This window comes from Parambassis ranga, chromosome 15, assembly GCF_900634625.1.
Source record: "Parambassis ranga chromosome 15, fParRan2.1, whole genome shotgun sequence".
NCBI lineage: Eukaryota > Metazoa > Chordata > Actinopteri > Ambassidae > Parambassis > Parambassis ranga.
In genome coordinates, this window is record NC_041035.1 from 15,848,660 (window position 1) to 15,875,807 (window position 27,148).

Sequence of the window (27,148 nt, forward strand, 5' to 3'; positions counted from 1 at the left end):
TATCACCTCACTGCTGATGTCATTTGGTGTTGCAATACAAACCTAGCTTTTCCCATTGCAGACTTTTAAAGTATTATGACCATATGCACATATTTATATTGAGCTTAAGCAGAGTGCTACTTTGTTTCTCCACTAAAGTTTGTGGTTGAGGACATAGTAAGTCAGGGTGTTGTCCTTGTCAAGCAGACCTGATAGATTGCCTTATTAGGTGTAATTATGCAGATTGCTCTGCTGATAATTATAAAAGTGTAAACACATTCGGCAGGAACATTCCTTTTCACCATTGCAAATGAGAACAGAGCAGTGGTTCCATGCTGTTGACTTTTTAGCACCAGGTGGCTGCACCAAGTTATTGAGATTCCACAAGGTGAGGACAACACAGTTGTCTAATGCGTGCAGCATCTGTTTTTTGTACTTCATTTGCTTTTTACTACAATAAAGGAATACAATACCAGCAGGGAAATAAGAGGGATCCTCAGCTGTCCTCCTGCCAGATGGCACATTACAGTCATCTTACTGGTTATGTCCATCTTTTAACAATAAAGTGTCTTTTCTAAACTTTTTTTCTCCATCTGCATTTGTACTGAAAATGAATCATTAATAATGTTCATTACTAATGCTCATTTACTAAGCTCATGGCTTTCTTCATCGTCTTCAAGTGAAAAAGAAAATAGAGAAGGACGTATTATCCTCTCTGTCACGCTGGCTAAGTTGGCTTTCTTTGGGCATGAAATGCCTGTGTATTCCCTGTAAACCGTAAAGATCAGCTCAGCAGTGCTTACAGTTTTTTTTCCCCCTCCAGCTTAGAACACAACGTTTCGGAGGGGAGGATGTTGAATGGCCAGTGTGCAAACAGAAGCAGGCACACTGCAGCTGAGCCTTGTGCACTCTGGTCCTGAACTCTGAACACTGAGCACACTTCCCAGCTGAACCGGATTGTGTTTATCAGCAGGGCTTTTATGTCCACATGTTCTCAACATTCCTGTAACCCTGCTGCACACTGAGCCTGCGATCAGACCCTCCCTCTCTTGTGAGAAATGGTCTTTTATTAGCAGGCAAGTCAGACTTGCCCGGATTCAGCACCCTCTCTGTGGACAGTTCTCAACTGCCAGCTCTGGCACTGTGCGTGCTTTGTTTGTGTGTGTGTGTGTGTGTGTGTGTGTGTGTGTGTGTTTGTGTGTGTGTGTTTGTGTGTGTGTGTGTGTGTGTGTGTGTGTGTGTGTGTGTTTGTGTGTGTGTGTGTTCATATGTTTATGAGAGAGAGAGATGCTCACAGTATATGAACTGCAGTATCATCACTCTTTTAAAATCTTGCTAACGAAAGACTGCAGACTTCAGTAGGTGGAGAAGCTGTGGGAATGTCAGCGATGGGACAGCAAGGATTAGGGTGGACCGCATGGATCCAGTTTTCTATGTTCAAGAGACTATTATCACACAACTTTCCTGAGATTACAGTAAAAGAAAACCCAAAAGAAAGAGGGAGAGGAAGAAGAGATCTTGCAGAGAGATAAAAGTAGAGATGGGGAATGAATCCAGCCTGTCCAACATTCCCGTGTGCTTTTTTTCCCTTCTATTTACTGCCGGAGTCTGTCTACACAGGAGAGTGGATTGGAAAAGACTGAACAGGGAGAGTAGAGAGGGGCTGTGAAAGGAATCGGGGCTGGGGGACATAGCTTCAATTCCTGCTATTCTGTCTAAATAGGCTCTTCCTCTGCAATGCTCTCAGGCTCCAGTGATTCGCTATGTGAATGCTGCCCATTTGCATAGCCACTCTCCCTCCTGCTTCCTGGCTGGCTGTTGAGGCTCCCCCTCCCTCTGTCCTCCTCCTCCTCCTCCTCCTTCTCCTCTTCTCTCCCTTCTTCCTCATGCGCACATCTTCTGGAACTGCGCTGCTGATGCTGCCTGTGTGAGTGTGTGTTCCTGCCCAGGGCTGCTCTCTCAGGTACTGTCGTTGCTATCGCTTGGTCTCACTAAGAGCAGATATCGCTACATGGGGAACGGGTGCGCTACTTGGCACAACTTACAGGTGCAATCCCGCAGTCTACCACGCGCTGCTGCAGCTGTCCGACACATGCAAATGACACTCGGATTTAACTATGGTCCCATTCCTCTGGACATCCTTTGAGACCACTGGAGCAGGACAAGGAGGGAAACTCAGAATGTATCTTGATTTCCTGAAGAAATTCACTTTGCACAGGGGCTTTTAGTCTCTTCTTAAGTAGGCTTTCTTCTTTTTTCCTGGCAATTGAATTTTTGGAATATTAACATTTTCTTGTGGGAAGATGTTTCTAATTTTGTGAGGGCTTAACAGAAGGATAAACAGAGAAACACAGAGAACAAGGGAACTAGGGGAATTGGAGCAAGCTGGGATTTCTCCATTGCCGTCTGAGGTTGCCCTAATTTCTTGAGTGAATGTTTTTGATTGTGTTTGTGCAATGATTTATGATACTTCTATACCTTCCTGGGTGCTGCTACGGATTTCTTAACTAAGTGGAGAACAGAAAGAAGCTTTTTTTCCTCCACAACCGACATTTTGTGCGGTGTCCTTTTTGCTTTTTTCCCCCCTTCTTATTTTCCTGTGGATCTGTGTGCGTCTGACCATTGTGAGATTTGGCAAGGTGAGAAAAGTATGGGGCTTTGAGGCTCGCTAAAGTTCCACCTTGATCTGAAGCCTCATCTGGCCACTCAGGGAAGATGTTCAGAGGCTGGAGGACACAGTTTGCTCCCCTGAGGCCCTTGGCAGAGCCACTAAACAGGAATTCGCTCACCCATCTGGCTCTGTGGATCATTGCCCTGGGCTTTGTGGCAGGGTCAGAACCTGGTGCTGTGGAAAGTCTCCACCACATTCACCTCTCCCACGGAAACAAGCGTCACCATATTGTGCCTATTGCTATCCACAGATCACCTGCATCCCTAAGAGCAGGGCACAGTAAGTATCTTATATTCTGTACATACTTCTTGAGCAGCCTTTAATTGGTATTAACTTTTAGTAGTCTTTATTTCTTTGGTGGTGTATGTTTTTGCTGATTCAAACCTAAGTTATTCCTTGATATTGTTATTTATGTGTACTTAAGAATCTCTTAAGATGCACATGCGGCTTTGGGTGAGTCTAGCTCAGGCCCATCCCCTTTTTTTCTGCCTCAGCAAAGTGCCCTCCATGTCTGAGATTAGCCATATCCCTATCTCCAGATGCTCCACTGTGTCCAGATTAGACAGGATTAGAACGATGTGGTGCTCCATGTTGCCCCTGGGTGTTTAGAAAAGACAAAGATGTGTTGCCTCCAGCGCTACAGGGCGTTGAGCTGTTCCTGGCCCCTGCCCAGCGTGGAGTTTAGATGAGGCCCCTTTACCCTGTATGGCAGGAAGGTTCAAGACACAGGCATCAAAAGCACAGAAGAAAAGAAAAGACAGAGAATCTATAAGGAATTATATAACCTCACCCCAAGTATTTATGGTAGACTGCAGTATGCTCAGCCCGATAGAATATGTGTAAATATGTTTTTCTGGAAACACTGCAGCTTGTTTTTGTTTTGTTTTTTATTTTTTTCAACCTTTTCAGCAGGAGTCCAATTCACTGTGCAGATCTTTCACAGTCCTAATTGACGTTGATGTCAGATTTTTCTTAACTTACCATACTGCCTAAGCCTTTTTGAGTGACGTAATCACTGCTGGTGTAACACTGACGTAATGCTGAGGTACCCTGGATTTCACTGAGTAGACACCGGTTTTACAATGTACAACAAATCTCTACTGTAATGTTCTGGGTTCTCTAGTATTAAAGTTTTAACAGTTCAAAGCGTTAAATTGTGAGTGACAACTCCATTACAGACGCAGCACTGGCATTCTGAGGACATTTTTATCGAACATCTCTGAAGCAAAGCTGGAACCTGGATTACTGGGCATGAACATGGGAGTCAGTGCCCCTCAGTGATGATGAGGGAGATGGGAGGTTTGCTAGCCTACTGAGACAACAAGAGAGGCAATTAGGCCACTCTGCCGTGACCTGTCTGGAGCAGACAACACTCTGCTTGCCTCCTGCTCTCCCTGAGGACCTTTGGGGCATGTTGTACTCCCAAGCAGATTCTATGACTTAATATCAGAGTTGCTCCTTCGGAGTAACATGATTACATTTTTGGTTGATCAGCGCAGAGGGTGCATGAATGCAAACTGCGAGACACGCTGTTTAACATGGTACCTGGCTCCAGGACAAAGCCTGCTGCTGTAAAGCCCCTGTGTTGTTGTCATAACTGTGTTGCAATTGGTTTAATTTTCATGGGGCTTGTTCTTTACATAGTGTGTCTACTCGCTAAAGCAATTAGGCACATACAGCTCAGTATTTTTTAGACTAATTGTGAAAAGACCTTTCCGCCCCTTCAGGTTTTCATTTTGTATGATTTAGCTGCATCTTTTGTATAATTGAAATTAAGCATTAAAACAAGGAGTTGGGTAGAGTTACTTCCTGTTCTTCTCCCTCTTGCTGCCTCCACCCATTTGTCTCTCACATTGCTTTGGGTGTCACCGTCAATGTTAAAATCTAATCCTATTTGCAATACTTATGTAAGTGTACCTGCCTTTCACTATTATTGTCACAGTGCATTTAACATTGTCTCAAGTGTCTAGACCAAACAAAGCTAATCGAGTGCTGACAGTTAGTTCTATATGCAAATCTCATAAAAACGCACTTTTTTCACTTAGTGGGAAGCTAAATTTAGTAACTCTTGCCTGCCCTGTAGAGGGCCAGTCCATCCATCTCTCTGAAACATTTCCACATTGTGAGCACACACAATTCCTGTAAGTGATAGGGAAATAAACATCACTCACTTTACACCAGTCTACTATAAGAGAAAACATCCTTTTTTCTGCTATGAATCGAACTTGAATGTCTGTCATTGATTTATGTGGAAAGAAGAAGAAAATTACCATGGTCAGGATGTATGAAATTGAGTTGGAGTGTGATGCATTGTTTGTTTAGGGTTAGCAGTAATGAGGTTCAGACAGTATCAACTGTGAGTTGCAGACATGCCATTCATCATGAATAGACTCCCAGGGGTGTTAGTCTTCTTTTCCAGAGATAGATACGGTACTCGATACACAAGGTAACTGGGTTATCATATTTTCTTCTGTACCTGGTGTTCTTATTCAGTGGAAAGACAAGATGACCTGATCAATAGCAAGAAAATGTTAAACTAGAAACATGTTAAGTCCATATGTAGTCCACAGGAAAATGGACTTTCTCAATGTTTTATTAGATGTTCTTCTAACTTCTACCATTGAATGATGAAGTGGTCTGCAATGAGCCCACATGTTCTCACTTAGTCTGCCAGTGCCATGCATACATGTGATGATGATGCTGAAACATGCTCACCCTGTGTGAGGAAAGACCCCCTCCTAACACCTGCTAAATCAACTGATGCTGATGATTTTTGTTTTTCAAAACTTGGTTGTTTGATCAAAGTCAGTGAAGCAAATTAAGCGATTATAATCAATTTGAATGCTCTCCAGCTTCAGAGCTAACGGTTGAACGGATTAGAGGCAGTGCTCGTTGATGCTGGCACTGATGCAGAGGAAGACAGAGCAAGAGAGAGAGAGAGAGAGAGAGAGAGAGAGAATATAAAGGAGGAGAGAAAAGAAGAGGGAAGAAAGAAAGAAAAAGAGAGGGAGGAGAAAGAAAGTTGCTGGTCTCTGGTGTTGCGTTGCTGCCGGTGTGTTGTGGGCTTGTATAATATAATTACTCCCATGTCTCAGCTGATGTCATTCTGCGATAGTGTGGGGATGACGGTATCTTTGCTTCTGCGAGGCAGTGGAGATGATAGCTGCCCTGATAAGGATCTGAGTACATGTTCCTCTGCTCTAGAGGGAGCATAGGCAGTTATTGACCCACGAAGGCGAGAGTGAAGACTGCAGTCGTTTCATTCTCCTCTTTCTCTGATGTATGAGAACACAAACACCCTTTTTTTATTTGTGTGCTTTCAGTCTTTAACCCGCTTGCATCTCATGGTACTTAGCTTGCTGTCTTTCTCTAGTTTCCCTTCCTTACTTCCTCTGTGCACTTCATTTCTTCTTCACTCTGGCCAACCCGCCCCCAGCTCCCTCGTTGCTTTACAGGGCCCATCCAAGCAGACAGAGTGGGCAGCCTTTTGCGCCTGCAGTGGTCTGTGCGGTTTCGGTGGTGACCAGGCTATGGTTGGCATGAAGGGAAATGAGACATGACTGTGCGTGCGGTGGGCAGCGAGAGGTCGTCTGAGTAATGTGTCCGGTTTCGGATTAGAGACTTGGAAGACGGAGAGAAAAAGAGCCTCCTTACTTTGACTCAAGGGGATGTCGGCTCCCCTCACATGCTTAGGTCCTGGATGAGTTTGAGTCAGGGAGCTCTTTACCCATAAGGCACTTAATGATTCATCAACAACAGCATGTTCTTTCCTCACATCTTCCCATTTCAGTCTGTTTACACCTCTGGCTTAGGCTACTTACTTTTTTTTGATAAAGTAAGTCTAGAAATTAAAAAGAAAAAGAAAAGAAAACAAACTTTAGTTGAATAGATTGTGCAGTCTGTAGTGTCGATTTCAGTTGATTTCACTTCACAGAAGCACACAACAATAAAACCAGGGCTTCTCCAAGCAAGTGAATTTGGACTCCTTCCATACATATGAATACATTATTTATGTAGTCTTGACGATCATTTTATTAATCAATAAATCATTAGGGACACTAAAAAATGCAGTTGGCTAGATATTACTCACAGCTGTCTATTGTTGCCATGGCAACATTAACTGCTGGAAAGAGCATTAAGTTCAAGCAACTGATGGCAGAAAAAAAATGGAATCACTCCCACTAGCTTGTCTGTATTTGACTATATTGAACATGCATGTACCGGTACTATATGTTATTTAGTTTATGTTGGTCCACATTTTTGTTGCATTATATAAAAAAAAATATATATATATGATGGTGATTGATTTAATAATTAAAAATGAGAAGATCAAAGGTCATCATCATTAAAATGAATAACAGATTCAGGAACAAGAACAAAGAACAAGAAAGAACTTAGAAATGTAACTGTCATATAGTGGTGTGTGTTTTATAAACTGCATTAACAACAGGAGGTGTATAGCAGTGATGCACCTGTATAGGCCAAATGGTTAAAGATGCTAATGAAACAGCTTAAATAGTTCTCTGCAGTACATTCTGATTGACTCTATTAATGTCTATCCATTTCCCAGGGGAGTGACACAAGAAAAGAAAAAAAAACTGAAATAAGTAAGTGGAGATCAAGAATGCAAAAGCCTAAATTTTTTTCATCTCATCTGAATTGAGTTCAGTCACCTCGGAGAAGTCTCATTCTCTGTCATCATAATGAGGCAGCAAGCTATCACAGTGTCAGCTGAGCCTGTATAGACACTCACACGCACATTCACTTAGAAATGCACACAAGCTCACTGCACACACAAAGAGCAAAACTCTATACTAAATCATCTTTCATCTACTTGATCACTCCAAATTATTGTCACAACCAAGCAGGTGTGATTGTGAGTATATGCAAATATGCACATGGGAAAAAAATTCATGTAGTGTAACATATCGTTGGTTAGAATATAAAGAAGGGTCATAACGAAAAGCACTTGAAAGGTATAAAAATACAATGGCCCAGGCTGTACAGTAGTTTAACTGCACAGTGATAGCTTTCCTAATAAAAGGACTAATTGGTTCTGGGAAAGGTCAGCAGAGGAAAAAAACAGATGAAAAAGATGGTGAAATCTTTCAGCCTTTACAGCCTGATAACCCCAACCTCAAGGGAGCCCACAGAGGAAGGGCTTCTGTGGAAGCCAGCTTGCAGAAGACGAAAATGTATGATTGCCATTGATCATTCAATCGATAATGAGCCCCTACTTAAATTTCACAAGCCTGTTTTGGAAAGGGAGAAAAAAAAAACTCCATCTTCCGTCCTCTATGTGGGTGGTTTGATTGACAGTGGTATAATTATTCCTAGCTTACACATCATTACTTTAACTTTATCATGTATGTTGGCTTAACTATAGTTAAATAGAAGGTTTTAAAAACACTGAATAGGAGTCCTGTGTCACAATAGAAGGCCTGCATGAGAACCAGTCATGTCATTTTTTGGGAGGGGGGACATTTACAATTGCTCACCTGCAGCAGAGTGGTAACAGAAAGAAAGCTGCCCCCTAATCCACTCTAATAGGATTGTGTGGGATTTCACCTTCCTCATTGCTCCTTCCATCTCTTGGAGCCTCAGGCCTGCTGGCAAGGGCTGATAAAAACACGCCTGCCTAACACCTAAGTGCAAGCTAATATTAGCATATATTCTGCAACAGTGTGGAAATACAATGCGTACCCACGCACATTTCTTTTTTTTCTGTTTATATATTTATTTGTTGGTAGATGCGTGGCATCAGTGTGTGAGATAGAGGACGGTACAGCTCTCTTCTGCTCCTACGTTGCCTGTTGATAAGGGGGAGGCAGAGCTGTATATAAATCGCAAAAGGCAGCAGCTATGCTGCACGACAAAACTCCCTCTCACACACCTCGGCACATCAACACATGCAGTGTTTATTTCTGGTGATCTTTTTTTTTTCCTCTCTTGATCTTCTCTAGATTTGTTTCATTGTACACCATCATTTCCATAAGATACACAGCTAATTAAATAATATCTCACCACTTAGTAAGCTTACTTACAAAGTGAGGCTACTCAGCAATAAGCAAAGCAGATGTTTAATCCTGCAATTAAGGCCAAGGCGTTCTTGTTGTCTCCTGGGTACGGCTTACAAAAAGAGTAAACAGTAAAAAATGAAGCAGTGTCACATCAGGACAAGATAAAAATTAGACACATTAGCATCCAGTTTTTTTTTTTTTGGAAAACAAAAAATTCATAGAACACATATTTGAGAGTATTTCATTTTAACACTGTATCACACAAACTCAAAATGTGTTAAACAGTGTCTGCTGACTCTGTAAGTGTTGTTTATGTTCAAAGCATCTATACACTGTCTATTATATATTATTATATTTGCATAATATTTCCCCTCGAAGGCAGATGTAGAGCTGCAGATACATTAAAACATTAAAGTAAATTCCTCCTGCACGTCCATATTGTAATTATGCAGGCATGGTATAGATGGGTATATCATTTTCTTTCACGAATAGTGCTAACGGTGGATTATGCTAGTACAGTCTGTTCTTTTAAGTAACTTCTTTGTGAGAGTAGTATTTGTGCTGATACAGGTTGGGCTGCATATGGTGATGGGCAGCCAGAATTGTCTCTAGTCTCAGATCAGAGCTTTGGCCCTGAACTCTGTTTTCTGCCTCACTTCCACTGTGTAATTATCCCCCACACTTGTCTTTTTCAGTAATTAGAACTGCAGTCATACTCCACATCTGTTGGCTCCCTAATAGAGAAGACAACAGCTTCTAGAGACCATTTGGAGCCTATGATGTTTGGTACATGCTTGTGCACAGACACACTGAAACTAAATGTACTGATGTCTGATGGGCACACACTCAGTCAAATGGGCTTTTAAGCAGGAATGAAAAAGCTGAGAATCGACTGATGCCCGATTTTCTTTAAGTCTTAACTTTGATATGTGTGCTGCCTGGCACGCAAATTAAACACTGGATGCAGAAAAATCTAATCAACAAATTGCTGGCAAACAAAATGGCTGACCTGAACTGAGAGAAAGGGAGCATTGTGTCTGAGGAGCAAATGAGGCAAGTGATGATGAGAGAGTAAATTAGAAGCTGTCGATACTGTGAGACACTTCTATCAGAGCCAAGGCTGTTGGCGGGGGAGGCAGATATGCAGCTGGTCAGGGTAACAAAGGGCCCGTTTGGTGTATTGCCCCATTAAGACACTGGGTCTTGTCAGCTCTGCCTAGATGGCCCATTCTGCTCCACAAGGCAGAGGCTCATGTATCACTTAGGACGTAGGGGAAGTGAGCATGGCAAAGGAGGTGGGGGCAGGAGGGTGCGAGCGCCACTGGTCGACTGAGCATTCATGGCATAATGTTACCAGCCCAGGGGGGTAGAACTTTACCTCAACCATGAATTGATGGTCCCCTGCCATGAAGAGCGAGGGTGGTTGGTCTGACTACCCTGGGGCCCTGTCATGATGAGGTGAAGGCTTATCTCTTCAGAGCAGTGTGAGATTAATATATAGTGAAGTACTGCAGCAGTATGATGCAAGGGCAGATTTCAGTTATATCACAGTATAGACAGTTTAAGGCTGCTTCAAAGAGGTTCAGAGGCTTCATGCAGAACAAAGGTGTTGTATGTATGTCTAAAGAGTTCCTGGTACATGCAATCTTTTCTCTGGTCTATAATTAACACATTTTAAAACACAGAAGACAGAGTGATAGAACACAGAGGTACTGCACACGATATACTAAAAAAATCTTGTAACAAGATTCATGTGTTCTTCTGTATTACAGATTAACATAACCTTCCTGAGACCATTACGTGACATTATATATTGTTAGGCCTTGAGTGACACACTTGTGTCCAAACAACGGTAGTGGACCCATCATTGCACTATGAAGAATGTCAGCCATGTTTAGGCTTGGTGAGGACAGTCAGCCTGCAATGGATGTAACAGACAGGTGCTTCATTCAAGCACTGCCAAGTATTTCACAAGCCCCTGCCCCTTCCAAATCTGCTTTAATGATGACTTTCCAGATGGTTCTGTGTAACAAACCATCTGGTGCATCTGGTTACAATGTACACATCCAAACGGGTCACAGCCATCTATGGTGGAATACTTAAGTTAGCCAAGTGGATGCCTTCCAAATTTTCCTCAAAATGTTTTGTGCATAATCCTCTGCTTTCCATTAATTGGAGTATTGTATTAAGAAAGATTAAACAAGAAACTCTTTAAATCTTCTATAAGTCTTAAAACACCTCAAACATCTCAAATCTCCTTTCTCCCTGTCTCGTCACTTTCCACTGTACTTGCCTTAAGGTGTGACTTAACCCCGTGTTTATTAGGTTTTGTTGCTCTGCTAATTTTGGAGCCTGTATCTTATACCCTCTAATAAGGATGACCAATCATGGGGGCAAGCAGCAATGCCCCACTTTAGGTCTCCACTTAATTTAATTACATCAAATTAGCAAAGCAGGGAGAGAGAGTGGTGGTGCTGGGGTGAGGGGGGGTGGGGGGGATTAATCCTTTGCAGCTTATGAAGGCAGGTTGGACACTGTCAGCTGTCCTATGCAGAATTGATGCTTTGGGATTGTCTTCATTAGAAGGAGCTTAAGGATCATAGGTCACTGGATATTGTTAAAGCTATACTGTGGAAATGGCCTAATTACAATATCTGCCAAGTGTGGTCCTAAGACTAAGGCTGATTCTTCCTTATCATGTAGCTTTGTGTGGAAAGATACAGTCAGAATTATCGACAGAACATTGCATTTACTGTTATTACAACACAACAAAGCCTATAAAGATAATGCCATATTAGCTTTGGTGTATATTTTATCTCAGTCCAAAACAGTAACCATAACTGAATCCCCTACCGGCCATCGGTGAAGATTAGTCTCTGGGCAATGAACTGTAAAAGTTTGTATTGACTGTGCTGTATACATGCCAATATGCCCAGACTTATTAAGCCAACACAAAATAAGCAGGCGGTCTGCACCCTGGGTTGATTTAGCACCTCTGTCCACTTCGCTTTCTGCTGACTGCAAAGAGAATAGCTTAGCTCCAGCCTTCTGATAAAGACTGAAAGGAGGATTTATCACTTAAAAAAAGAAATAATGTGGAAAAAAGCAGAATGTGTGCACTCTGCAATATTTTATGTTATGAGTTTGTTTAATGATAGAGCTGTAGCAGCTATAGACTGGCTAGCAAAATTCGCTCAGTTTCCACTCCATGCTCACACAACACACTGCATTGTAGCAGAACTGAAATGTATAATAACAAATGTATAAAATGGATGTGATGTGCACACAATGCTGCGTCTTTTATCTTGTTGAGAGAATCCTAGCCCCTCATATTTAATTTAAATGGTTGCGTTAAATGTTAGCTGTGCTGTCATTTCAGCTGCGTGTTGTCATGTACGGGATTGTTCCAGCCTGGACCTGCGATGAAACCTTTTCCCGTGCCTGTTGGTTCTGTTCTGTCTATCCCATTATAAAGGAGGCAGTTGTTTGTGCTGAGAGAGGATTAAGACAAGTCAACAATCCATAGTCTTTTCAGCCTCCCAAAGGGCTGCTCACACACAACCGAATATAGAGAATGGCTTTTTCCAGGATCAGTGCTTGAGAGCGAGGTTTAAATTGTTGAAAGGACCTCGCTATATTGCAACGGAACAATGAACAGATATAGAAATAGAGATTGGGTTTGGGTGGTGGGGTGGCCACAGGGATCTAGCTGTATCCACTATACCTCTGTTTGCAGTTCTCATTGTCCAGTTGAATTTCCTTCATTTGGACAAAAAAACGACAGACACACAAGAGGTGGTGCTGTAAGCCCAGATTCCAAACAACTGCAGACCAGTAGTTCTTATATTTGCTGTTGTTCACTGTGCTTAATTATCCAAATGGGCAGAGGCTGCCAGTCAAAGCTGACAGGCAATTAATCATCTAACATGTCAAAGCATTTGGTCAAAAGATAAACAAATGTGACACCTGACAAGAAGGTCTGTTCTCTCTGCAGGTATTTGTTTTCGTCATTTAGAATTACATCAATGTTAAAAAAGGCTTTACAAATATTTATTATTATTATGACTCATTTTTGTTTTGATTTTTTTAATTATTATGACTCACTTCTAAAGACTTAGTCAAGGCAAAGTCATTCACTGAAAAACAGTTAACATTTACACATGCATGCTCATTCATTCTCTCACTTTATGTTTAAAATTTAAAAAAAAAAGAAGAAAGAAACTTGACTCTAAAATAAAGACGATAAGGGAAACTGGGACAATAACACAGAAAATGAGAGAGCTATAATATGCCAAGAATGTGGGAGGAAATTGTCATATTTTAAAATCTTAAAATATAGCTACATATAATAGTGGCACTTTGGGCAACAGCACTATGCTCCCTTGACTTGAAAGTAATAATTTGTGACATTTTCATTTATATAATTTCCATCTGGAGTTGCCCTCTTAAACCCAGTCATCTTACATCTGCTGTTCTAAACACTCAGGGCTCTATTTATTCAAAGAGACACACAGAGACTGGACACTGACTTTTTATAGTGACCAGATGTTCACAGCACACATGCGACACTCTTGGCAACAGAGAAGACTGTGTTACCAACACCGGTCAAAGCAGTGCGCTCTGAGCCACACAGCTCTGACAAATCTGATGTGCAGGACAAAAGGAATCTACCACAAAAAAAACTCTCTCAGGAGGAAACTCGTGTCCTTGTGCAAAAGGTGCAAAATTGCCACAAGCGAATATATGGCACTAAATTTAATTAGCTTGGGAGAAGGTAACATATTAGGGTACTGTGCTGCTCTGGTGCTAAGAGCTTTATTCTGAAATGAAAGGAATGATTCAGTGACATTAGGTGAAGAGCCAAATGGAACCTGCAGCCAGCTCCAGGGACAGCGTGGCTAAAGCAAACGTGCATCCACCAGGCTTTCCTTATTCATACTAAAGCCACATGTGGATATGCTTGGAGGGAAGAAATTAAGTTATTTTTTCCAACTTGAGGGAATTACATCAAAGTCAAATTGGCCTACATATCCACAAAAGGACTTGATAATTCTATGAGCATGATCCGTGCATGACTCGATAAAGTAGCACAGAAATGTGTCTGCAGTGCACCACACACTGTTGACGTAGACGTGCAAGGTGAGTGGGACAAGCAAAAATCCTTAATACCATGGCTCTTCTCCTCCTACTTTAGAGCAGTAAAGTTCACAGCATGTCTCCAGAACACCAAACAGGCACAGACAAGGAAAAAAAAATCCTTGACAGAAATGTCACCTCGCCAACACAGAGCCCCACCATGCATCGACAGGAAAGCATAGTGCTTAAAGTCTAGGACTTTTTTTCCCGGGAAGACATCTTTTGGCTTACAGAAGAGGTGTTTTGCTTTTACATGCTACAAACACACTGTGTTAGGTTGTAGCTGTTAATGTACTGCTGAAAAGACCAAGGGAAGATCAGCACAGACATGGTATGTTATATATGTAGTATATAGGACAAAGAATAGAAAGTATAGAAAATGTTATTACCATAAAATTCTAATATCCATGGGGCTTTAGTCTATAAAATCAAATTAAGCGGCAAAGTGACCATCTGACATGGGACACAAACCAGTCTCCTGGGTGGCATCTGGAGTCGCCTTATTGCTGTCATGCATTCTTCCACCTCTGTCTGCAGGCGCTGTCGGTCTTTATAGCCTTCACTCTTGCCCTGAAACTCATTTGCAGTGAATCTATTCTGTTGATCTGACGATTTGTTGATTGCTGGACATCATTCCAAATAAACACGCTCCATTGTTCTTAGTTGCAAAATGCACCATCCACATTCATAAAAAAAAAAAAAAATAGATTCTATAGTAGTCATAAACAAAACAGCCACACACAAGTAAAACAGAATTGTGAAAGGCCACTGGCGTCAGTGCTTACAGTGTCCTGCTGAAATGACTACATAATCGGCTAACAGGAAAAATATCAGACACATAATCCCTTGACATTTAAAAAATCAAATCAGGTTTGTTTGTTTTTTTTTTCTTTCTTCTGCTACTGCTGCTTCATGTCACAAGAGGTCTGAATAATAATTAATACACGTGGCCAGGCAAGAGGAGAATGATACAGTGGAATCACATGTTTATATACTGTAGACTGATAGATATTACTGTATTGGCATCATTATTTTGGATCATAGGGTGTGATGTAGCATTTAATTATACACTGAGGCTGTGTGAATGGTGTCCCTACTCTACTGTCTCTGTAATTCAGAGCTTTGTACTTGCTGCCAAGTTGGAGCATGCAGCTGAAAAGATATTTAATTAGCTATGTGTTTGAACAGTTTTGCTCATAACCCCACATTCTATTTACCAATTCATCTCCTCGACTGCTAGACCATTTAATTGACCCAAAAGGTAAAATACAGTGAGACAAAGGTAGAACAGTAGGAAGAAAAAAAAATTGATCATGTTGACTCACTACTTTCCCTCCTGGCACTAAATCTTCAGGAGCATTGATCGCAGATAGCTCTTTTACCAGATACCGATAGTGTTGGATTGGACAATAGTGTCCTCATAAATCGTGTTAATGATTTCTCTGAAAACTGAAATGGTAATCCAATAGACATCATTAAGCTTCTTTTAATTGTACTCCTCCCACGAGGCCAGGCAGACCCAAGATAAACCCAGGCGATGTTATCCTTAATATAGTTTTGTCCTTTTGCATGGTGTGGGGATGTAGCAAATCATTTGCCTGTTCACATGCTTAATCCTGTTAAAGTTAGAAACAAGTGAGAGTGCTTCACACATCTCACTGATGTTGTTCTTATTAAGCTCATTTCCACTGTAAAGCTATGAACCTGAAAAACAGTGTGAGATGTGGAGACCTACAAACAAAAGACATGGGGAAAGAGGTTGTCTAAGTTTGAAAATCAATTCAAAAATCTCATAGAAATGATCAAAAATTAATTTCAAAAAGCTATACTATATGCCACGTCCTAGGCGATCTATTTTTGCACACCAGTCATTACGGGAATCCATGGCAGCAAATAGATAGAAACTCAAGGTGCAAGGTGCTGACAGAAAGCAGATCTATAATGTCATCTCTCCTTTTCATATTTCCATCACAACTATGTAATTATGATTGGATTCCTACCCAGTTTCTCGGCAGAGGTGGTAATATGAGGCGTGTTGTGATGGCCGTGTTGGAGGTTAGAGGAAAGACAGTCTGCAGTCCTGACCTTAGCTGAGCAGTAGAGTCAACAACACGGCTGCATATCCTCCCACAACTGCTACACCGAGGCATGGAGCCAGCACGCGTTCCTTTTACTCACACCTGTCTCTTCATATGACACTGCATCGTTTACCAAACGTACTGTGCTTATAGTAGGTCACTTTGATATATTAATGCTAATTCGTTACAGCAGACTGAGAATTCAATGCCGAGAGGGCTCTAACACAAGGGCTATGTTTGCTATCCTACAGTGAACTATCCCACACACCTCTTTGGCCAAATGCAGTGGAACTCCTGGGATGGTGCTACATTTTTAATGAAAGCAGAGTGTTTGATCTGCCAATGTTTATCTTCTTTGATGTTCACTGACATAGCACAGAGCAGCCAGCTCTCAATGTAGTCCAACATGAGGACAGATTAATTCATTATCATGTAACAGCCGTGTGGTTGAGGAGTTCATCTTGAAGGTCTGATCCAGGATCCATAACTTTACTCAACAACCTTAAACAACCCAGTGGCTCACGGTACAAGATACAGAACATTGCAGGCAACATCATTCTGGTGATGTAAAAGTATTCTGTCATCCAGACATCAGACACTTTTATATTAATGTTCCTCACGGCTTCATTCATAAACACCCACGACAGTAATGGAGAGGGGAAACATGTGCTCCCTGCACTTCTTTCCACATTTCCATTTGCCTCTCATGCTTCCTGCCTGTCTCTCTGCAAGCCTTGTTCTCATATTCCCTCTACACCTACATGCAGTCCGTGCCATTCAGAAATTATCAGCCCAATGAATGGCCATTATCAGTAATCAGTTTCCAGCACCCGGTAGGGTCCATCACCTAACAAACAAAAAACAAGACCACAAAAACAATGAGACCTGTCATTGACTTCCACCCAAACCTAACTAGAACAGAAGGCAGCATTATAATGGTTCTTCTTTTTACTACTAATGAGTGCCATCTTATAAAGCTAATCGGACTGTATGTAGCCAATGTTTCTATATACATGTTAGTGCTGAGATATTGCCATGTATTATGCATCTTTTTGAATAATGTGAAGGATTAGATGTTTGCATGCACATAAAGTAACGAGGATACTGGGAAAACACCATCATAACGAGGTATTATTGTCTCCATGTCAGCCATTAACTGTAATCTCAGTTGATGCGACAGCATGTTGTTTAAATGTATGCCCTGTTAAAGTAAAAGCTACAATCCAGACGTAACGTCGACACATGCAGCTGCATTCAGCTTAATGGGGAGGAGCACATGTCTGAAAGGTGCCTTTGTTTGTGCACTATGACCTCTCTGGGGAAATACATATGAATGTAGAAGATGCATGAACAAATACATGTGGGATTATGTAAAGCAAGGAAAACCTTAATTACCTTCTGTTTCACAGGTATTGCATTGTGTAACACTGCACCTCTAAGCATTTGTTTCACAAACTACACCCCCACCCCCCAAAAGCCTGTACCTGTACCTCGTCCTTTCATTTGTTTTTTTATTACACAGTGGGTGAGTGGGGAATAAACTGAAACTCTTGTCAAATTAAAGAGACAACAAACAGGCAAGAATTTCCAGGACACTGTATCTAATGACTACAACAGATCCATATCAGGCCCCGAGTCCCTTGAGGAAACGCAAATAACAAATATGGAGCCAGTGCATAATTACTCCCCGGCACTGGAGTTACACAGGCACGTGTCGGCGGATTTCATGCCACTGCACCACTGTGTAGGTGTGCATTAGCCCTGTTTCTCCATGTATCTTAATCCTCAGCAGTCCCTCAAGGAGTTTTTACCAATAGTCTTACATGCTGGTATGGATTTCAAACTGCTTTGCAACACAAGAGCAACCTTATCATCTGCACTTTCTGTTTAGTAGTAGGTTTGGAGACCTTGCGCCTCGCTATTTATCTTTTTAGCTTAAGAATATTACTAGCATGATGAGCAATCTTTATATTATGGCATTATGGCATGCTTATATTAGGGTGTTTTTGGAGGTCTCCAAGAGTAAATAAACTGTCAGTGGGATGAAGCGGGTGTCAAATTGTATGAATAGACTGGGGGATGGGGGGGTGGGGGGGATGCTGTAGGGCCCAGTGAGTTCCAACAGTGACATGGTTTTAAACCACTTAATTATAATAATCTGGAGCATGGAGCAAGTGTTAGGTGGCCTGGGGGAAATTTAGAGACAGTGACAACAGTCCAGCACAAGAAACATGAATTGGAAATTGCTCTGTGACAGGGGGCCAACATCAGATATGCATTTGTGCAACAAGAAGAAGAGTTTCTCAGTGATAGCCGCCAGACTTCATGAAAAAGAAATGATGCCTGCCTCGCAAATATATTACACCATAATGTCTTTTCCTTTGTAGAAGTCATCAAGCTTCATAACGCTGTATCCATTAGGAGAACAGAAATATGCTTACAGTGTTCTATCATTTACAAATGCGGGTTATGCTTTATGAAAACAATAAATCCCACCATAGATCTGTGTGTCCTGGCCTCATTTGTTAATCACATTATTGTTAATTAATGATGCAATTCTTTTTAGCTAATGGTTGACAGTGTGTATTGACTCAAAAGAGGGAATGGAATTGGAAAAGGAACTGGAGAGTAGAGCAGAGTGACACACTTTAATCACTGCGCTGTGAGGAAAAGCCAGGGGGGGAAGAAAACAACAGAATTATATAAATAAATGCAAAATTTATCGATAGCTTTATATCCTTGTGAACTGGTTTACAAGAAAATATTGGAATTACAGTCAGAATGATTTATAATCTATTGTTCAGGCTAAGGCTGTTTAACTCCCTGCCCCTATGAATATTAACGCACTCTGTCTCCCTCACACTCTCTCTCGGCTTCTTCTTCTCGCTCACACTCACACATGTAAATGCAGAACACACTAGTGGAGCTTCTTGTCTAATTTTTCATGAAGATTGCTGTTTTTATGCTAATCTGACAGCTGCATTCATTTTCAGGCTTTCTCACAGGCATTTATTTCCCAATCACATGGTCCTTCCTTCAGAATTTTGATGGCGGTGTGGATTCAAACACTATATCTCAAAACATGAGACACAAGACTGACTTTGCACATGAACTGGATTCCGCATTTTAATAGACCACTTCCATTATTAGTGGAGACTTACTTTCAAGCATCAATTTGACTAGGTCACCGGCATCATGCTGCAAGGCTCTTTCTCACTGAATAGCTAGGTAATTAGAACCACTCTTCCATCCACCAGGTCATGTCCAAACCTTTCATACAGTGGCCAAAGACAATGAGGTAATGCAGCGAGACAGGAAATAGCTGGTTTGGAGGTCACAAGAAGGGCATAATTGGACCAGTCAGTCAATACCGCTGCTGGCTGTGTCTGCCTTTGAGGCTGCTAATGAAGTGTGTGAGATGAGGAGGTGCCCGTTTGGCATGCTGGTTACCTGGGCACCCGGGTGGGGGGAATTGCAAAATTCACTGTGGTCTGTTCTCTCTAGAGGTGAAGCAGGCTGTGGCAGTAAAACTGAGTAATTGTGCAGCATTATGAGGGAAGCGGCACCAGTACCTGCCTCCCTCATTTTCACAGAATTTTCTCCTACTCATGAATTGACATGAGTGTACTTAAACTCTCAGACGGGGATGAGAGCTGTTCAAGAGTGATATGTTGCTCAGTGCTCTGCAAAGTCATTACTCAGCACAATAAAACACTCCAGACTGACGGTGCTCAGTACACACGGCACTGATGCCGGCTTTGCTGTGTTAATAATGTTTTTCTGTTGACAGTCAGTGATTCACACCTGGTACACAGTTGTAAAAGGGAATACACCACTAACATCTCCTGTTTGCTCTTTTCTATCCCTTTTTCCTCTTTTTTTTATCTCTAGCGGGAACAACTTACATATTTGGAAGAGATGGTGGACTGATCACATACACGTGGCCGCCAAATGACCGTCCCAGCACGAGGGCAGACCGACTAGCCATTGGTTTCAGTACACACCTGAAGGATGCTGTCCTGGTGAGGGTGGATAGCTCCTCTGGTCTCGGAGACTTCTTGAAGCTACATATTGTAAGTCCAAATTAAATTACTTAACATGCTGCCAAGTGCTCCAGAAGAAATTACACACCACAAAATCCCCAAACATAATTCTTGCTATAATGTCAACACACTATTTCCTGCCAAAGTTAAAAAGGTTTTAGTCAATAAACAGTTGTTTATTGTCCAAACAGTTGGACGAGACGACATCACACTGCACCAGTCAGAATCCACACCGACACAAGTGAAATGATGCGAGTGTGTGTTTGACAGGCATTTTCATTGTTATTACAACCTCAGCATTTTACTCTTGCTAATTAAAAGCCCTCTAGCGTTTAAAATGATAAAAGGCCTCATTTCTTGGCAGGGCTTTTATCGTGAAATATTTGCAAGCATACCATATGCAACAGCCGGACAGGATTACAAAGCAACAAAGCAAAGGGGATCAAAATAAATAAATCAATTGTACCTGTGTCAGACTGAATCATCAACAAATTGGAAATATAAGTAAAATAACCATAGTGTGACAGTAAATCCAATCGCAAACTGCAAATGCTTGAAAATGTCACACCTTTTTTTTTTTTACTTACTGTATTAAATACATGAGAAGAGAGGTGGAGAGTATTAACATGGCAGCCAGAGGGATGAATTATATAATAACAAAAAGTTGTGATTTAATAGCAAGTACAGCCTGTAATGTGAATGATGGGATGCTGCCTGTGTTTGTTCACATCCCGCTGTCTACATGTTATATGGATGTTATGAGAGTGCAACAGGACCAGAGGGAAATGGTGTGGTAATAAGGGTTGGTTCCATACAGTGCATCTCTGACCTGAACATAATTCTGCTGGCGACCACATGACCTTCCACTCGCTAGCACCCACTTACTGACAACATCGCTGATGCTGGCCGGGAGCATACAGGAACATTGCACACATAGACACAGAGGAAATCTACAGACCAAAACACACGCAAACATGAAATCGGTCTTGAAGTTTGCCCCAACCGGAGCTGCCCACACATCGAGATTCACACATACAGTAAGCACACAGTGACATAAGCAGGCCTGTCCTGAGGACACAGAGTAGCTGTGATGTTGTTCTTATGAGACACCTCCGTACTCACTCTGCGTGGAAGTGCTTTTTTGCCACAATTTCTACTCCCCGAGCCTCTGGGCAGATGAGATTTAGCCTCTAGTTTTAATCCAGGAGTAGTTGGCCAATTTAAAGGCAGCCTATTTCATGCAGACCATACATCACTAAATGCCACACAGGGACACAACCAAGATGTTCAAAAGGACATAAACTGGAATATGATTGTATAAAGACAGATGTACTCACTCAGATGTGCAAATGCTCCACTCCAGTCCCTCTGCAGCTTTCTGGGCTCCGTTCCACCAGCATGAAACACCTGTACAGAGATAAAAAAAAAAAGAAAAATAGATATTTCTTCTCATGTGAGTGATGAAAGGTGTCTGGTCCAATGTGGTCACCATTTTATATTAAACAGCACAACATAGCTCATCCTAATACAACTGTGAATTACTAAGCTTGCTTATATATTACACTCTCTTGCCAACTTATTCCTGTAAAGTTCACACACTTCTGCAATTAACGTAAATATCACGTAGGTAATTACTGTTCAGACCCTTGTGTCTACAAGTAAAGGTGAACTCCTAGAATTATTGCAGCTAATGCACTAGATACCAGCAGCATGTGGGCACCATGAAACATGTGTGCAAGTGCCATCACAACATTCTTCTTCCTTTGCATTAGAGATAACACAAAGAAAGGTGTTTTCAGAGAAAAAGACAAAGGTCATATCTTAGTGGAAATAGACATGGACAGTCTCAGCCTGTAAGCCACGTGTACTGGTGATGAATGCTAGAGGTTACAGACCTCAGCCTCACACAGAAAGAGAGGTGAGTCTCACGTGATATAACAAGACAGAGAGATCACGCAGCTTACAGCAGAAGAACACAGAGCCTTGTTGATAAAATGTGAAGCACTCCATTGACGTTTTACAGGGAAAAATTGTTGATAAGGCATGTTCTTACAGCAGGGGCAGTGGGTTGTGAGAATCCCCTCTCCTCTCGCATCAGCAGTCACTCAGTGCCTACACTTATTTATTTATTTCTGCACATTAATCTGGGGGCTTTGTGAAATGTTGCATTTCATTAGAAAATGAGAGGAGCGTGAGAGAAAAAAAAAGAGTTTTATCGAGACGAAAGAGGCACAAGCAGGGGGCATGAAAGTCGTGCTTTTGATAAGCAAGAAAGCTATTAAATAGCATATATGACATGTACTGATACTGAGTATTTAAAGTCTGCAACACTGTTTTGTCAAATAGTCTATTGGATTCTATTATATAAAGTTTGTAAAAATATCAATTTAACATGCAAATTGGGCCATTAAATGAGTTTTTGAGATTTGAGGCATTTCAACTAATTGATGGTACGATTTATTAGCCATAGAGGGTATTGTGCTGCAGCCAAATGGAAGAATAGCAGAAAATTAAATCACAACATATTATGAAATCGGAATACTTATGATACAAACCCTCTAGATATGTGTTTCACGCTTGTGTCATCTCCTCATTAATTACACTGGAAAGGACGTGTTTTACAGCACTCCATTAAACACAATGAGCTGTGCAAAATTGGCACTTTGATGCGTTTCTTATGCAAGAATAGCAGCACTCAGCTAGTCACCTGCGTAAACCTTATCTAGTTGAACTGCACCCTTAGCGACTTATACTGTAATATGAAATAATAGCACAGTGCACTGGAACTGTGGCCTGGTGTGTGGGAACCGTGTGCTGGAAGCCTGTAGGATTTAGTCACCTTGACCAAATTCTGCTATTTTCTCAGGTAAATAATTTTGTTGATTTCCATCTCTGAATATGTATAAACCATTTCCTGGTGTAATTTAGAGATGCACACTTTCCAAACAATGTGTGGCTCCCAATGGTATTCCCCTCATTTCCTTCACTTACCTCAGCTGTGAACAGTCATGTCTTTGGAGGAGTGTATCTTCAGCTGTATGAGATGGGATTAGACCAGATTTCAGTATTTACCCCCCTCCCGCTCCATCCTCTACATTCCTCTCCCCCCCGCCTAATCTCCTGCTCCCATTTCATGATGACAGGAAACCCAGCGGGGCTTGAAGGACGCCATCTCAGCTCACACTCTCAAGAGGGAATTTTCTGAGTAATATGTGGAGACTATGATTTAAATGCACCTCAGAGGAGTTGTGATCCTTCCCCCGCCTCTCCTTTCCATCGCAGATAAAGACAATGACTGTGAAGTCAGCGAACCATCAAATGTACGACAATCACTTTCCTCAGGCTCATTACTGTAGCGCACATGGAAGAAGGACTAGATTCATAATAATGTTCCAACCGCTTCTCCAATTATGATGATTCTTCACAATCCCTTTTACCGTTTTCTAAGGTGAAGCATATTCATGAGGCTAGTAGAACAAGTATCCCACATGGATATAAGACTTGTCTGTACATGATAGTGTGCCGCGGCAAAGAATTCCACGTATATATAATTAATTGCACTAGCTGAAAGTCAAATCCAGAGAAATACTCACAATGACATTATGCAAAACAGGGAATTATGGATGTAATGATCCTTGGTGGGTCTTTGCAGCAGTGTAATCCATACAGAAGGAGAATTGGAACAAAGTTTATAAGATGTGGGTGTGCACTACCTTCTCTGTAAAACATTCTAATGCTGTACAATGTTGCAGAATATTAAGGTTAGGTGTTAAGGTATCTCAACCCCCACAAAGAAGGTATCATTTATTTTTCCGCACAAACAAGGCCGGATGTCTGTTATTGGAAATCCATCTGTACATTTTGAGGAAGCCATTTATTCTGTGAAATGGAAGCTTTGCAGTTGTTTTCTCCCTTTTTTTGTTGTCAATGAGCAGCACTGACACCTATCAGAGGCTCTCCTCAGTCTCATGTGGGGGCCCCAGGGGCCCCACTGAGCTTGTTTTGTGCTGGCACTCAATCTCTGTGTGGGTTGGGGACTATTCCAAGTGCTTTCTTCTCTCCCTTCTCTTAATTGCATGCATCCCTTTAAAAAAACAGGCAATGAAGGCACTCTGGCTAAGACTGTAACACTGTGAAGTTAATGTATTCCATAGAGCAGAGAGGATGGTAGAGAAATAATGACTTCTCCGGTGGAGCATTGCTCCCCTCGGTCCTTCTTTAGCTGACTACCAGAAAAGGGGCTCTTCCTTCTGATGGAAGACACCTTTAATTGCAGTTTCAACTCCTCTACTCTACACTATTAATCATGCAAAATGGCTTCTGAAGACAGAATGTCTGTGTATCTCAATTTTGAAGAAAGACTTTGTCACACTTTATGTTTGCTGCAGTTCACCTCACATAGAGCTTTGATATACACACCATCGCGTGATTCATTAAGTGAAAACTGCTCAGTCTGATTTGATGCTACAGGTGAGATTGTTACCTGGGAGCGGTGCTGCAGGTCTCAAGAGAAAACTGTTGTCACGCTATCCCCCATACTCCTATTAAAAACACCTGCCCAGGGAAAGGGATCTTATTCACATCCACTACTCCTGTTAAGGTCTCAGACCCAGTAATTACCTCTCATGCTCGCACTGCACAAAGCCATAGAACAGACCTGCATGCAATACTCACAGGATTACCCTGCATATAGCTTCCACCATTGCTTGCTTAGTCATGGCACATCAGTCAATTATTATAAGACCTCTTAAGCAACTGAAACACATTGTTATTATTCTAAAGTGTTAATATTATAACAACACAGTATGTTCATCAAGTAGAAAAAGAAAAGAAATGTAGCTAACACATGTTTATTTGTTTGTGGGCGCTCAATGAGTGTGTTTGATTACATCTCTAGGTGAAAATAAATTGTAATTATATTTTGTTTGTTATATGTGAACAGTTGTCACACTTAGAGTTTTAAAGTATATATTTCATTCGATACTTTAACTGTCGTTGCCATGGAAACAATAGCAGTAGAGCACTGGACTTAATACCATGGTAATGATATGCATTTTGAGCAGAATCAAAATGTTAGAAAATATATTACAGTATTATTCCCCATTTAAAAATTCACTCTAGAAACTATCCTGGTGTTAAACAAACAGTGTCCGAACACGGATTTGTTCCCTGTGACATTATTTATCATAGAACTGCCACGCTTTAATGAACAATGGGTAGGAGTAAACACATCCATCGCACAACTGATTTGACTTTCCACGGTTTGTGCTGACACAAGTCACTCTTACTTCTACTGTTTCCTGCTCCACTGGGACAAAATCTTCAGACTGCCAACCTTCTACACTTTCATCAAAATGGTCTAAAAGCAATAGAGCATGTAATTTGAGGATCATCAGTAGAATGACATGGATGGCAAAGGGCCAAAGTTATATTCTTTTTCTGTTTGAGGACTTTTTAGTCAGTCTTTTTCTTGTAAAGAATAGTAATGAAATCTGCTTTTCACTGCACTCCTTTTGTGCAATGGATTAAGGACTACTAGCGTTGTCATAGGTGTATTTGTTGTCACATGTTGATGAATATTAACAACCCCGCCTCAGTGTTCCAGCCAGATTGACCACATTTAAATTCACAACCAGATACTAGTTTGCTCTTTTCCCTGCTTTCCCCTCGTGTGAGTGAATGTCAGTGGAACCAGAAGTGCCATTTGCTAGTCAGTATGTTTGGCAGTTTGCAGTGCAAACTCTATGCTAATGACACTGTAATGGTGAGTTAATTGCTGACCATGATGAGGAGACAGCACTGAAAGGACAGGAGAGAAGAAAGAGCTTTATTGAGCTCATTTAGCCTTTGTTCAGACTGCGGGCAAATCCGATTTGTTTCTCAAATCAGATCTTTAAAGACAGAGTGTCTGCACTGTTCAGACATTATCAACGTATCTGCATGGGCTGCTGTGGTAAAAACAAACATGTCAGCTCTAATCAGACTCTTACATACATTCTCTTGCTATTTTGTTCACAATGACAAGTATGGCAACATGCAGCATGCTATGAAGCAAGGACATGACTTCTCATCAATCACTGCCACCCTGGCTATGTAGTAGATGAGGTGGCACAGCAGCTAAAACAGAAAGCCGAAGAACATGCAGCTGTTGCAGTGAAGATGATAAGCATTATACGGTAGGAGCCTATAATGATTTAATACCGTACAATGCAGCAGTTAGCATTACCTCAGCAGATCAGCTGATCAAATGTTACTATGCTATTTCTAATAAGCGCACAGATGTGCCCAGTTCAATTTGCAACAACACCACACTGCTACAGTATTCATGTTCAGCAGTTCATGTTGTGCCTCGCATTGTGAAATCCAATTTTGAAAACAAAAGAGTGGTTGGTGCCAAGAAATCTGATTGCAATCACATTTCAAACCATATTTAAGATTTAAAAATCAGATATCTGAAAATTGGATTTAGGCTGAGAGTCTAAACAAGGCTTTAGTTTCTCATCTCCCAAACATGCATGGGGAGTAGACAGTAACAAAACACAACAATGCTTATAAAGGATTGCCCTTTTTCATTTGTAGGGTCAACACACAGTTTGTGCTTTAATTGTTTAAGTGGTGATAAATAGTGGTAACAGCATGGTAATGGTCCTGGTAAGTATAGCATTGATTTTATGTCAGCCGCGACTGATCATAGGAAAAAAAAGAGTGTATGTGAGAGTGAATAGCCTCCTATCTCTTTTAGTCATAGACGGGACAGCCACTCGGCTCAGATGATGTACCTGACCTCAAAGAATCAAATCTCATCATCTCCATATTGAGAAGGGACAGCGCTATAGAATCACCATTACTCATCTTTCAATTCCAATCATTTCTCAATTTGTTCAAGCTCTTTGCCACTACAAAGCCAAGTGGTCCATGAAGAGGGGTGAGTGTGTGTGTGACAGAGAGAGAGAGAGAGAGAGAGAGAGAGAGAGAGAGAAAGAAATAGAAAGACAGTGAGAGAGGGAGGAAGATGTGTGTGTATGTGTATTTGAGAGGGCAGGACAATAATGTGTCTTCACTTTTATTAGTGTAACAAATCACAGTGAGTACAGCTTGTCATTCTCAAAGCTGCACATCAATAGTTTATGGGCTTGCCCTGTACGGAACAATATTGCCATGGCTAACATGGGGTAAATTTGATTTCATCGTCAATGTTACACCATCAGACATGTTTGCTTT

At 41.4% G+C, this 27,148-nt stretch overlaps 1 protein-coding gene across 6 annotated transcripts in view; it reads left to right on the plus strand.

The window, feature by feature from the left end:
- LOC114447828 (neurexin-1a-like) overlaps nucleotides 1-27,148 on the plus strand; it is a 212,632-nt gene that overhangs the window by 117,214 nt on the left and 68,270 nt on the right. For 4 of the 6 annotated variants that reach the window (XM_028424320.1, XM_028424321.1, XM_028424322.1 and 1 more), the window contains exons 1-2: nucleotides 2,189-2,929; nucleotides 19,776-19,957. In XM_028424320.1, coding sequence (XP_028280121.1) covers nucleotides 2,695-2,929; nucleotides 19,776-19,957 — 417 coding nt within the window. In that variant the 5' untranslated portion in view covers nucleotides 2,189-2,694. Of the gene's footprint in view, nucleotides 1-2,188; nucleotides 2,930-19,775; nucleotides 19,958-27,148 lie in introns of those variants that run through there. The other 2 variants (XM_028424324.1, XM_028424325.1) reach the window with 1 other exon arrangement.